This window comes from Tamandua tetradactyla, chromosome 20 (genome assembly GCF_023851605.1).
Source record: "Tamandua tetradactyla isolate mTamTet1 chromosome 20, mTamTet1.pri, whole genome shotgun sequence".
In the NCBI taxonomy this organism is placed as follows: Eukaryota; Metazoa; Chordata; class Mammalia; order Pilosa; family Myrmecophagidae; genus Tamandua; species Tamandua tetradactyla.
The window spans coordinates 31,553,325-31,567,194 of record NC_135346.1 but is presented as its reverse complement, the minus strand read 5'-3'; the positions used below and the strand labels follow the sequence as shown (position 1 = coordinate 31,567,194).

At 35.3% G+C, this 13,870-nt stretch overlaps 1 protein-coding gene across 2 annotated transcripts in view; it reads left to right on the top strand.

The window, feature by feature from the left end:
- The window catches only part of DCTN4 (dynactin subunit 4), a 50,921-nt gene that overhangs the window by 13,168 nt on the left and 23,883 nt on the right, over positions 1 to 13,870 (top strand). For both annotated transcript variants that reach the window (XM_077137428.1, XM_077137429.1), the window contains 5 exons: positions 4,752 to 4,795; positions 7,306 to 7,413; positions 9,007 to 9,080; positions 9,325 to 9,437; positions 11,104 to 11,213. In XM_077137428.1, coding sequence (XP_076993543.1) covers positions 4,752 to 4,795; positions 7,306 to 7,413; positions 9,007 to 9,080; positions 9,325 to 9,437; positions 11,104 to 11,213 — 449 coding nt within the window. The remainder of the gene's footprint in view (positions 1 to 4,751; positions 4,796 to 7,305; positions 7,414 to 9,006; positions 9,081 to 9,324; positions 9,438 to 11,103; positions 11,214 to 13,870) is intronic.

Below are 13,870 nucleotides of genomic sequence, written 5' to 3'. Positions count from 1 at the left end.
CCTCTCAGGCATTTAGGTGGAGCCAGCCTCTTCACTACACGAACAAGCTTCACAAGAACAAGCCTCAAGATCAAAGGCCCAGTGTTCGTAATTCACAATGGATAGAGGTTTCCTAAGGGTACAACAACTGAGGAAAGGAAGGGGAACTGTGGTGTATACATAAATGGACTACTCCTGAGTGGCAAAAAGAAAGAATGAAATTGTGAGGCAGACAACTAGGTGAATGAACCTTAAGGACAGTATGTTGAATGAAAAGACAGAAACAAAAAGACAAATACTATTATGCCTCACTCATGTGAACTAACTATACAAACTCGGAGAGTTGAAGTCAGAGCATGGGTTATCAGGTTGGGGCCTTTTGTAAAGGGTCCTTGATTGTAAGCTCTTATAGCAATCACATATATTCAGGGGTTGTAAATGTTGTTTCTAAATTCTGTGATACTGAGCTATTTGAGTATAACCTAATCATTTCCTGAAACTTCGGGTATGTATGGACACCCTAGACTCTGAGAAAGAGTACTGAAGCTGTGAAAGTAAGCAGCCCGTACAGCAACTTCTTAAAAAGTTGTAAAAGTGATCAGACTTCAAATAGAAATTTGAAGGCTAGGACTATGGTAAATCAGAATACAGGATAAAGGCTGATATGGTCCGTATTTTAAAACTTCAGCTTCTGCATGAGACCAAAGGAAGGGATGTTTATTTGGCACAAAATTTATATTTTGGGTAGCGCGTTATCTTATTTAACTTGTATGATCAGTTTTTTGAACACCATTATTATAAGGAATCTTGAACAGTGCATGAGACCCTGGTGGTCTGTACAGGTCGGTGTGATGTGGTGATATATGCCAGAGTAATTTGGACAGAGAATAAAAAAGTATTTGCAAAGTCCCCTTGGGGAACTGGGGAGAAAGGAAGAAATAGCTTCCCAATCTGGGGAATTCCTGATATTCTCACAAGCGGTGGGGACAACCAGATCAATAGGCTGAGCCCTAAATCTTGGGGCTAGCCCCTGCAAAGAAGAAGCTAAGCCTTCTTATGATGATGCCTAAGAGTCTCCTCCAGTGAACCTCTTTTGTTGCTCAGATGTGGCCTCTCTCTCTAAGCCAGCTTAGCAGGTGAACTCACTACCATTCCCTGTATGTGGGACATGATTCCCAAGGGTGTAAATCTCACTGGCAATGTGGGACAGCACTCCCGGATGAGCCGGGATCTGGCATCATGGGATTGTAAAGCCTTCTTGACAAAAAGGGGAGGAGAAAAATGAGACAAAGTTTAAGTGGCTGAGAGATTTCAGACTTGAGAGGTTATCCTGAAGGTTATTTTCTTATGCATTATATAGATAACTCTTTTTAGTTTATGGTGTATTGGAGTGGCTGGAGGGAAGTATGTGAAACTGTTGAGCTGTGTTCCAGTAGCCTTGATTCTTGAAGGCAATTGTATAATGATCCAGCTTTTTCAGTGTAACCGTGTGGTTGTGAAAACCTTGTGTCTCATGCTCCTTTTATCCAGGGTATGGACAGATGTGTAAAAAATATGGATAAAATAATAAATAATAGGGGGGATAAAGCGTAAAGAAATGAGTAGATTGAAATACTGATGGTAAGTGAAAGGAAGGGGTAAGGTGTATGGGATGAATGAATTTTTTTCTTTTTTCTTTTTAATTCTTTTTCTGGAGTGATGCAAATGTTCTGAAAATGATTGTGGTGATGAATACACAACTATGTGATGACATTGTGAGCCATTGATTGTTTACCATGTATGGACTGGATGTGTGGGAAGATTTCTCAAAAATATTTAAAAAAAATAAAAAGATCAAGGGCCCAGCTCATTGACCTGGGAGTCCCCAATGCCCAAGACAACACCAGGGGGTTTCCCCAGTGGTAAAGCCCAACAGTTCGATATCTTTTCTCCCATCCCTCCAGGAACTCCACCAATGCTCTTCAATCATCTGCTCAACATACCCTGGGATGCATAACAGGCTGTACAGAACCACAAGCCCCATGTAACTGTGCTGTCCAAATAATCCATTGAGACAGGTGAAACCAGACCATGTATCACAGAAAATCCAGGTTTGGGGCAAAGCAGACCTCTCTTCCTCTGGTCCCTTCTATCAGGCAAAGCTCCAAAATACAGTATCCTGTTTAACCCTGTATTCTGATTTACCTTAACCCTTACTTCACTGGCTTTGTTCCTAGCTCCAATTGAAGCCTGATCTGTTTTTCAATTTCTTCAACAGTTGTATGTGGCAATGCTGACCTTCAGACTTCTTTTGCCCGTTGTTTTTATTGTTCTTTTTTTTTTTGTCTTCCCTTTTATTGAATTGTAAGAGTTCTTTATATATTCTAGTTACAGGTTGTTTGTTGAATATATCTTTTGCAAATATTTTCTCCTAGTCTGTAGCTTGTCTTTTTATTTTTCCAACAGCATCTTTTGAAGAGCATGAGTTTCTATTTTCTTTTCTTTTTTTTCAATTAATAAAACCAATCAACATACAAACACAGACGTTCTTAATGTGTAAACATTCCATACTTGGTCTGCATTCAGTGGCTCACAATATCGTCACATACCATGATCATTTCTCAGAACATTTACATCACTCCAAAGAAAGAAATAAAAAGGAAAGAGAAAAAACTCATACATACCATAGCCCTTACCCCTCCCTCTCATTGACCACTAATATTTTCCTCTACCCAATTTATCTTAACATTTGTTCCTCCTATTATTAATTTGTATCCCTATTTTTACTCATCTGTCCATACCATAGGTAAAAGGAGCATCAGAACAGGGTTTTCACAATCACACAGTTACTTTGGAAAGCTATATCATTATACAGTCATCTTAAAGAAACATGGCTACTGAACACAGCTCTGCAGTTCCACTTATTTCCCTCTAGCCTCTCTAATACACCTTCAGCTATAAAGGGGTTATCTATATAATGCGTAAGTATAGCCTCCAAGATAACCTCTCGACTCTATTTGAAATCTCTTAGCCACTGACGCTTTATTTTGTCGCGTTTCTCTTTTCCCCATTTCAGTCAAGAAGGCTTTCTCAGTCCCTTGATGCTGAGTTCCAGCTCATTCTAGGATTTCTGAACCACATTGCCAGGGAAGTTTACACCCCTAGGAGTCATGTCCCACATAGAGAGGGGGAGGGCAGTGAGTTTATTTGCCATGTTGGCTGAAAGGTAGGCCATATCTGAGCACGAAAGAGGTTCTCTGGGGGTGACTCTTAGGCCTAATTTTTAGTTGGCTTAGCCTATCCTTTGCAGGGATGTTTCATATGAACAAACCCCAAGATTGAGGGTTTGGCCTATTGAATTTGTTGTCCTCACTGCTTGCTAGAATATCAGTCCTTCTCCAAATGGGGAAGTAGAATTTCCCCCCTTTCTCACCATTTGCAGAAGGGACTTTGCAAATACTTTTTTATTCACTGTTCAGATCACTCTGGGATTTATCAGGGCATCACTGTGGACAAACCTACAAAATCTCATGCCCTACTCAAGGTTACATGTACTTATGGTGTTCAGTTAAACTGTCCATATAAGTTATATTAGGAGATACACTAGTCAAAATATAAATTTTGTACCAAATAAACATTTTTTGCTTTAGTCTCACATATAAGTTAAAGTTTTAAAGTATGTATTATGTTTTCAGTACCCTGCAATATTGACATTCCTTTGTTCTTCCTCATGCAAAAACATTTTTAAATTTGTACATTTAGTCACTATCATTGTACACTCTAGACATTCCTAGATTATACTCAGTCTTTATCGTCTGTTTTTCCTTCTGATTTCATTTGTACCCTCATCTCTCCTCCATCTTTCTCACATTCAGCTTCATTCAGTGTACTAACATTATTGTACTAGTTAAGTAGTATTGTGCTATCCATTTCTAAATTTTTACAAAGTAGTATTGTGCTATCCATTTCTAAATTTTTACAGTCAGTCCTGTTGTGCAGTCTGTATCCCTTCAGCTCCAATTACCCAATACCTATCCTATTTCTATGAGTTTCTATTTTCAATCTAGTCCTGTTTCTCAATTTTTCTCTTATAGTTTGTGCCTTTTGTGCACTAGTAAAGAAATTTTAACTTAATTTATGCTAACATTTTTAAACTCTTACATTTAAATCTTACCCATTTCAGGTTGTTGTCTGTGTTGTGAGGTATAAGGGTCAAGATTCTGTTTCTTTTGCATGTTGGTATCCAATTGTTCCAGCACCATCTGTTGAAAATACTAATTATGGTTTTACTTTCAGCTTTTGTGAATAATCCTGCTCTTTATCATTTATGCACTTTGTTTCTTGGGTTAAAATTTTTTCTCTACACTAAGATTATAGAACATAGAAATTGCTTAGTATTGCAGATAAGAACGTCTCTGCAGTCACTCTGCCTGAGTTTGAATACTGGCTTTGCCGCTTACTATCTATAAGTTATTTAACATCTCTGAATTAGTTTCCTCACCTGTAAATGAGACTAATAAGAATCTACTTCAGAGGGTTATGAAAATGTAATACATTTAAAGTGCCTGGCATAAAAACTATGCATGCATTAGTTGTGCTGTTGCTGGTAATCATCACCATCATTATATTTAATTTTTTTAAAACCTATGCATTCTAGTCTATATAATTTCTAGGATTCTTTCTTGGAAGTTCTGTTATTTTATGTTTTACATTTCATTTGTGGCCTGCAAAAGACCCATTTCATAGAAATTAAGTTAACAATTTATATTGATTAATGTTTGTTTATTTTACAGCCAGTGGCGGTTGGCAAGAACCTGAAAATCCTTACACACAAAGGGTAAGTAAAGAGTCACCAGAAAGAGAGAATGAGATAAGAAAAGATGGAGAAAAAGGCTGAAAATCTTCCATATTGCCAGTGTATATGGCCTACTCACAGAAGTTCATGATGTGTATTTTGGTATTTATTACACATAGAAAGTGCTTTTTTTAAGACATTAATCACACTAGCAGGTTTTTTTCAGTCTGAGTCAAGTTATGGGAGGAGCGTAGTGTAGTTTTAGTTCTGTACTGTAGTTGTGAATCAGAATAGGGAAACAAGATTGTTTTTTCATGTACCCACCGAGTTAAGGTTCGATTTTTTTCTGAAATACTCTTGTAAATATCAGCATGCAGTCACTCTTATTCCTGGAGATACTACCGATTTGGAAGATGCTCTTGGACTCATTAGTTGTTCCTCATAGGATAGTGATTTGAACTTCCTTTAACATTTCGAAATGAAATGATCTCTGCTGTAGGTAGTAGAACTAATTTTTTTTTACCCCTAGAATATGAGAAAGTGATGAACTGCTGTAGAAATGAAGTATGCATGATCAGTCATAAAGTACATATTAAACAATATGCAGTTATTCACCTGTGAGATCAGCAAAAGTTAGAATTACTAAAAATATCCAGGGTGAGTATGAGGGGAGATGGGTCTTCTTATATATACTATTGTTTATTATTGTCAGTTGGCAAACATTTCTTGAGCTCTTGGCAGTTTCTACTTCCTGGACTCTCAGCTATTGAAATACTTGCTCTTGTGCACAAGAAAATATATATTCATTCTTCAAACATTTATTGAGCACTTTCTATGTGCTAGAGACTGTGCTGAACAATAGAAACACATGGTTCTTGCCCTCAGAGCTTAAGTCCATCGAGAAAACTGAAGTCAATCAAACAGTTCACAGAAAAGGAAATTGTGATGCATTAGGAGAGATAATGTCATGTAACATTTATTAAGAAGAATTTCAACTAGTTAGATCCACAACTGAGGATTACACTGAGATCTGAGAGTGACAGATGCAGAGAGGAAAGAATTCAAAATGGAAGAAACAGCACATGGAAAAAGCTTGTAGAGAGAGGCAGCAAAGCTGGTACTAGTGTTGGGTGAATGAAGAGAGATATTTGGTGTTCTAAGAAATGATCATGATGATGAATATCCAATTATGTGATGATATTGTGAATTACTGATTATATATGTAGAACGGAATGATCATTACAAAAAAATGCATTAACTTGGTTTGCCGAACCCTAACCAAAACCATTCCTGCCAATCTTAAAGAACACCTGGGGCTCTACCTGAGATTTTACAAAGGTTCCATACACTATGATTACTTTCCAGAAACCTGCAACCTCCATATGGGTCCCTAGGCCAGATAAGTCCTAAAATGTAGAGGGCCCAGCCTCTCTAGAACATCAGCTAGTTCCATCCCCCATCCCATATTATCAATAGCCCTTTCCAACATGAAGAAGCTAGAAGGCTAGAGGGGGCATAGCCCAAATACCCCTAAAGATTGGGAAAAAAAGGAGGAAAAAGTGGAGTTATAACAGAGAAGATAGGATTTAACAAATGACTATGACTGCTGAATCATTATATTGATATTTCTTTTAGTCTCTAGTGTCTTGGAGCAACTAGAAGGAAAAACTAGAAATTGTGAAACTATCACCTATCCCAGACTCTGAAGTCTGTTCTATAACTAATTGCTGTGGTGTGCTTTGAAATTTACTTGGACATTTGGAATTTATTACCTTTTGTTTATAAGTTACTTTTCACAATAAAAAACAAAATTAAAAAAAAAAAAGATTTTTGGGGTCAGACCATGTAGGGCCATGTAGACCAAGTTAACGAGTTTGGGAAGCCTTTAAATGTTTTTAAGCAAAGGGATGATTGGGTCAGATTAGTTTCTTAAAAAAAAAAAAAATCATAGCTTCTGAATTGAAAGGACGAGAGTTGGTAACAGCCAACCATTTAAGCATTATGTGGGTGGGATACCTTATAGGACATCTATACTATGCAGTAACTTGCAGCTTTTAAAAAGAATTAGGTATGTCTCTTTGTACTGGATGGAAAGAGGCACTTATGTTTTATTTGAACTGGATTGAAATCCCGTGATACTTCATATAAAAAAGAAAATTTTTAAATAACTTTGTTCCTTGTATACTAAAACAAGTTCGTATTTATTTTTCTATATATATCAAAACTGTATGTCATAGAGTTTAAAAATATATACAAAATACAGTATTTTCATAACTGTCTGTAAAAGTGTAAGAAAGGACTAAAAATATGTATCTAACTTATAAATAGTGGTTACCTGTGGAGAGAGTTGTGGTGGCTCAGGCAAAAGGTATAAAAGGGGAGTTTTGCTTTCTGTTAAACTTGGAGGTCCCATTTCAATTCTAAATATAGATCCTGTAATGAAGAGATAGTCTCTTTGAAGGAAAGGGGAAACTTGCCCACTTCAATATTTTGTCTTCTCTATTCATTATGTTTCTAATCAATGTACTTATTGAGCCTTTAATTTTTTACAGATGAACAAACTGATAGAATATTACCAACAGCTTGCTCAGAAAGAGAAGGTTGAACGAGATCGCAAGAAACTAGCACGACGTCGAAATTATATGCCTCTGGCTTTTTCGGTGAGGGTTTGGTACAAGAAGGACTTTGCAGTTCACTGATCAAGACCTGTAGGGTTTAAGAACAGAGACCATTTTAATGACCACTATCCCTAGATTTCTGAATATTGCACAGCAGAGTGAGGCTTCTCAAATTATACATTTTAATTTTCAGCACTTAGACTTTTGTCATATCACTACTTAGTTCCAGGATTTTTGAGTCATAAGAACTCTTGTGATTCTTTCTCCGTTGGTCCTCTTTCTCTTCTGATTATTCCCCCATAGAGGCTATTGTTTACTTTTGTAGGAACCACAGAATTCAACTATTTGTAGCTTTTGGGAATTATAGGAAGTCCAAGAAGAAGAAGGTGGACAAGTAAATTTTATTTATATTACCAATGGAGTCCACCTTTGACATCCTGAGTGTAGTGGGTTTCCCAGCTCTTGTTAACATAATTTTTTTGGCACCTTCCCATATTTCTTCAGCTTGTAATGTTGACTTCTACGCAGTGCATCTGTGGTTAAATAAATGGTTACATATGAAATGGAATTTTTGATAAGAATTATATATGGAAATCATTCTCTGCCTACCTATATACTAGCAATTAGAAGAAAGAGGTTAGGATTGGAGTATTTGTTATTGTCCCCCAAGTTTTATTTTTGCTTACAGAACAATTTCTTTTCTCTGTGCTTGCTTGGGGCTGGCAGATTGATATTTAGTGAATAACATTTATTGAATTTTGACAATATGCCAAGCATTTACACAATTTATTTAATTGTCACAACAATTTTGAGGAGTTGATGGTATATCCCCATTTTACATTTGAGGAAATGAGAGCTAGAGAGGTTAAATAACATGCCACACTGTTTCAACATGAGAATTAGTGATGCTGTTGAAATTCTAAAGATTTGTAGGGTCCATATAAAAATACCTAGTGTAGAACTTGATAAAATATTAAAATTTACAAAGCATCTATATTTTCCGAAGACTTTAAAGATGTCTTATTGTATTTTTCTGAATAGTCTAATGGTATAAACAGCATATGCCCTGATATGTATTTTACTTAGGAGAGGAATTTGAATTAAATGCATTATTCTTCTAACTTTCCCATATAACCTGCCTGCTGTATGAGTTTGCTCCTATCTTATGCTGCATTTTTTTGTCTCTGTTGCAACCTGCTGCTATTTTTGGGCTCTACAGCAACACACTATTCATGTAGTGGTAAGTTCCCTTTTACGATTCTTGCTGACCCTGAAGAAATTAGCAGATGATCGCTGCTGTTCCAGGAAGATATTCATCATGTGTGTTAGACACACCACATAGTTCTCATCTGAGCCATAGCTTAGATATTTTTCGGTTAATAGTAAAAAACCACATTTGGTTCAGTTTTGCTGTATTAACGTAGTTTTAGTCTCTATGTTTGATGCTTTTATTATTATTTTAAGAATAGGATGATGATTTGAAACTACATACTACTCTTTTTTTGATAAAGCTTTTAAATTAGCTTTTTTTTTTGCTTATTTCCCTGAGCTTCTCATGCTGTCCCACCCCAAGATATTTTTTTTTTTTGATAGAATGTATAAATTCAGAATTTCTCATTTCTGAACCTTTTTTAGGACAAATATGGTCTTGGAACCAGACTTCAGCGACCACGAGCTGGTGCATCCATCAGTACCCTTGCTGGACTTTCGTAAGTTTGGATGTTAAGTAGTTTTGAGGAGAAAAGCAGGTGTCAAAATGAATATTGAAGGAATGGGATTTTTTTAAAAATGTATCAGTGGATAAGATTCCCAAACTTAGAAAAGATTAACTGAAACACAGGATGTGACCTAAGCAGAAAGAATATTCTACAATAAAGGAATACTTCGATTATAGTGATATAGTAGACTTTGAGGATAATCAGGTAGACCTTTGTATTGCTTTTTATCTTTTAGCCTTAAAGAAGGAGAGGACCAAAAAGAGATAAAGATTGAACTAGCCCAGGCTGTAGATGAAGTGGAACCCCTACCTGAAGACTACTATACGAGACCAGTAAATTTAACAGAGGGTAATTTTCTTTTTTTTTTTTAGCCTTTTATTTTTTACTTTTTTTTCCCAACACTTTGCTGAGATGTATTCATATATCATACAGTCCATCCAAAGAGTGCAATCATTGTTTCACAGTATCATCACATGGTTGTGCATTCCTCACCACACTCAATTTTCGAAGATTTTCATTACTCAAAAACAAACAAATGAGCAAAAACAAATGAAACCCATCATGTCCCATACTCCTATTATTGACTCTTAACATTGGTGTGGAGCATTTGTTACTGTTGATGAAAGAATATTAAAACATTATTATTAACTATAGTGCATATTTTGTTGTAGGTGCATTGTTCCCACGTATCACTGTCATTAACTCCTTGTAATAATGATACACATTTGTTCTAGTTCATGAAAGAACAGTTAATCACGGTCATTGTCCACCACAAGATTCACTGTTACACAGCCCTGTTTTTGTCCTCTAAATTTCTTTCTAGTGACATAGTTTGCTCTAAACCTCCCCCTTTCAACCACAAACACCCATGTAATTCAGTGCTGTTAATTAAACTCACCATATTGTACTACCATCACCTCTATCCATTTCCTAACATTTAAATTCAATCTAGTTAAAAATCCTGCACAAATTAAATATCCATTCCCCATTCTAAATGCTCATTCTACCTCCTGGTAACACATAGATTTGATCTCTGTGTGTTTACTTATTATAATTACCTCATATTAGTGAGATCATAGAATATTTTTCTTTTTTTTAATTTATTAAACATAACCACATACAAACACAGACATTCTTACCATATGATCATTCCATTCTTGATATATAATCAGTAAATCACAATATCATCATATAGCTATATATTCATCATCACGATCATTTCTCGGAAAATTTGAATCAATTCAGAAAAAGAAATAAAAAGAAAACAGAAAAAAATTCATACATACCATACCCCTTACCCCTCCCTTTCATTGATCACTGGCATTTTAATCTAAATTTATTTTAATATTTGTTCCCTCTATTATTTATTTGTTTTTAATCCATATGTTTTACTCCTCTCACAGAGGGTAATTTTTTTTTAGTTTATTTCTTTTTTTTATTTATTAATTAAAAAAATTAACAACAAACAAAAACATTAATATGTCATTTCATTCTACATATATAATCAGTAATTCTTAATATCATCACATAGTTGCATATGCATCGATTTAGAAAAAAAAATAAAAAGACAACAGAAAAAGAAATAAGACCATAATAGAAAAAAAAAGATTATACATACTATACCCCTTATCCCTCGCTTTCATTTATCACTAGCATTTCAAACTAAATTTATTTTAACATTTGTTTCTCCCTATTTATTTTTTTCCATATGTTCTACTCATCTCACAGAGGGTAATTTTGTATATTATTCTGCTTCTTTGTTTCTGTTTTGTATCAAATTCTGCTTTTGCTACTTATATGCTTTGTGATTTCAGACTTTTTAATGGCATAGTTGTAAAATAATCATGTAGAAAATACTTGTAATCATTTGAAGAATTTTGCATGTTACATTTCTAAATTATAGGTTTTGAAGAGCGCCATTCATAAAAGCAGTGTTGTTTCATGTAATTACAACCTATAAGTGATTTTGAGCAAGTGACAGCAAATTAAATCTGGTTTCTGTCTTTTGTGCTAGTCACTACTCTTCAGCAGCGCCTCTTACAGCCAGACTTTCAACCAGTTTGTGCTTCACAGCTCTATCCTCGCCATAAACATCTTCTGATCAAACGGTCCCTACGCTGTCGGGTATGTATTCTTTTCTATAAAGTTGCCATTTATACAAAAGAAAAACAAAAATAAAGTATATCTGATCAATAGCTGACCAGTATCAAAACCTCTGGAAAGTAGTAAAAATAGACAATTATGGGGAATGCATTAGGTTCCCAGGCACTTTTTAATTTTTATTTAGGTTTTTTTTAGGGCGCTTTTTAAAATGCTTTCAATGTGTTAACTCAGTTTTTACAGCCCTGAAATGAAGGTTTTGTTATTATCTCTGTTTTACAGAGTGGAAACTGAGGCAGCTAAAGATTAAGTAACTCACCCAAGAACATAGTGCTAACCCCTGAAAGAGCAGTGAAAGTATACAGCTTTTAGGCTAGCAGAGAGGGGGAGAGAAAGAAATTTACGAAGAGTTTAGCCAGCTGTACAAGTTAGAGGAAGCACAGTCCACACAAGACTGTCTCACTTCTGACACCAATTGCAGATTTGGGGATCTGAAAACCACCATCAGGTTCAGTAATTCATTAGAAAAACTCACAGAACTCATTGAAAGCTGTTATGGTCATGGGTGCAGTTTATTACAGGGAAATGGTATGAAATTAAAATCACCCTAGGGGAGAAGCACATAGACCAGGGTCCAGAAGGGTACAAATGTTGGATATCTAGTTGTACTTTCCTTAAGGAGGCAGGACAACATTCCTCTCTTAGCATCTATATGTGACATTACCCACAAAATATTGCAAACCAGGGGCGCTTATCTGAGTCTTGGTGTCCACACTTTTACTGGGGCTCTGCCACGTAGGCATGATTGATTGCCCACGTGGCTCATCTCAGGATCTAGTCCTCTGGAGGTCAGCTAATACCCTGTGACCCAAATCCCCCACCCTCAATCACATTGTTGATTGATATGGTTAGTCCCCACCTTGAGACTCTGCAGTGTGCCAGTTCCCCTCCCTGCATACTGTTAGATAACCCAGAGATACATACCAAAATATTTATAGATGAAATGACATAATGTCTGGGATTTATTTCAGAATAATCAAGGAGGGGTAGTGGAGGAGAATATATATAAAACAAGATTTCCATGAATTGCTAATGTTGAAGCTGTATGATTTATATATTACTGTTCTGTATTTTTTTTTAATGTGTTAGAAATATCAGTAAATTAAATGCTCCCATTAAAAGACAAAGATTTTCAGTTTAAATAGAAAACAAACAAAAAAGGGCTACCCATCTGTGTGCTGATTACAAGAGAAGCAAACAGGAGAAATCAGGCTGAAAGTAAAAATAGATGGAGAAAGATATATTGTGCAAACTCTAATTTTCAATGAAAGTACTTTGTAAAAGAAAAAAGAATCAATTCACAAATGGGTGGGGTGTAACTGCTCTAAATTTGTATGTACCTAGACCATAGACTCAAAATGAATAAAGCAGAATTAGCTTTAGATACGAGCGTTTATTTCTGAACTCTCAGTTCTGTCCCACTCATATATATATATATATATATATATATGTCTGTCCTTGTGTCAATACCATGCTACTTTGACCACTGTAGCTTTGTAATAAGTTTCAAAATCAGGAAGTCCGTCAACTTTGTTCTTTTTCAAGATGATTTTGGCCATTTGGGGCCCCTTAATCTGTGTAGATTTGATGATTGGTGTTTCCATTTCTGCAGAGAAGATTGTTGGAATTTTGATTGGGATTGTATTGAATCTTGAAATCACTTTGGGTAGAATAGACATTTTGACACTATTTAGTCTTCCAGTCCATGAACATGGAATGTCTTTCCATTAATTTAGATCTTCTTTGATTGCTTTTAGTAATGTTTTGTAGTTTTGTGTGTGTAAGTTATTGGTTAGATATTTGATTATTTTAGTTGCTTATATAAATGGGATTTTTTTCTTAATTTCCTCTTCCAGTTGTTCATTACTAATGTATAGAAATTATTGATTATTGCATGTTGATCTTGCACCCTGCCATGTTGCTGAATTTGTTTGTTAGCTTTAGTAGCTTTGTTGTAGATTTTAGGGATTTTCTATGTATAGGATCCTGTCAACTACATATAGGAAAGTTTTACTTCTTCCTTTCCAATTTTAATACCTTTTATTTTTTTCTCGCCTAATTTCTCTGGCCAGAAATTCCAGTACAACATTGAATGTGATGACAGTGGGCATCCTTGTCTTGTTCTCAATCTTAGAGGGAAAGCTTTCAATCTTTCAACATTAAGTATGATGTTACCTTTGGGTTTTTCATTTATGCTCTTTATCATGGTGAAGAAGTTTCCTTCTATTCCTAGTTTTCTGATTGTTTTTATTAAGAAGATTTTGACACATGGCTTTTCTTCATCAGTAGGGAGGTCATGTGTTTTTTTTCCCCTTTGTTCTGTTAATATATTACATTAATTGGTTTTCTTGTGTTGAACCATCCTTACATGGGATAAATCATCCTTGATCATGATATATAATTATTTTAATAGGCTGTTGATTCAGTTTGTTAATGTTTTGTTGAGGATTTTATTCGTAAGGACTAGTGATCTATAATTTTCTTTCCTTAACTTTTATCTGGTTTGGCATTAGGGTGATGCTATATAAAGATTGAGTTGTGAAGTGTTCCCTCCTCTTGAGTTTTTGGAAGAGTTTGGGTAGTATTCATTCTTCTTGAAATGTTTGGTAAAATTTACCAGT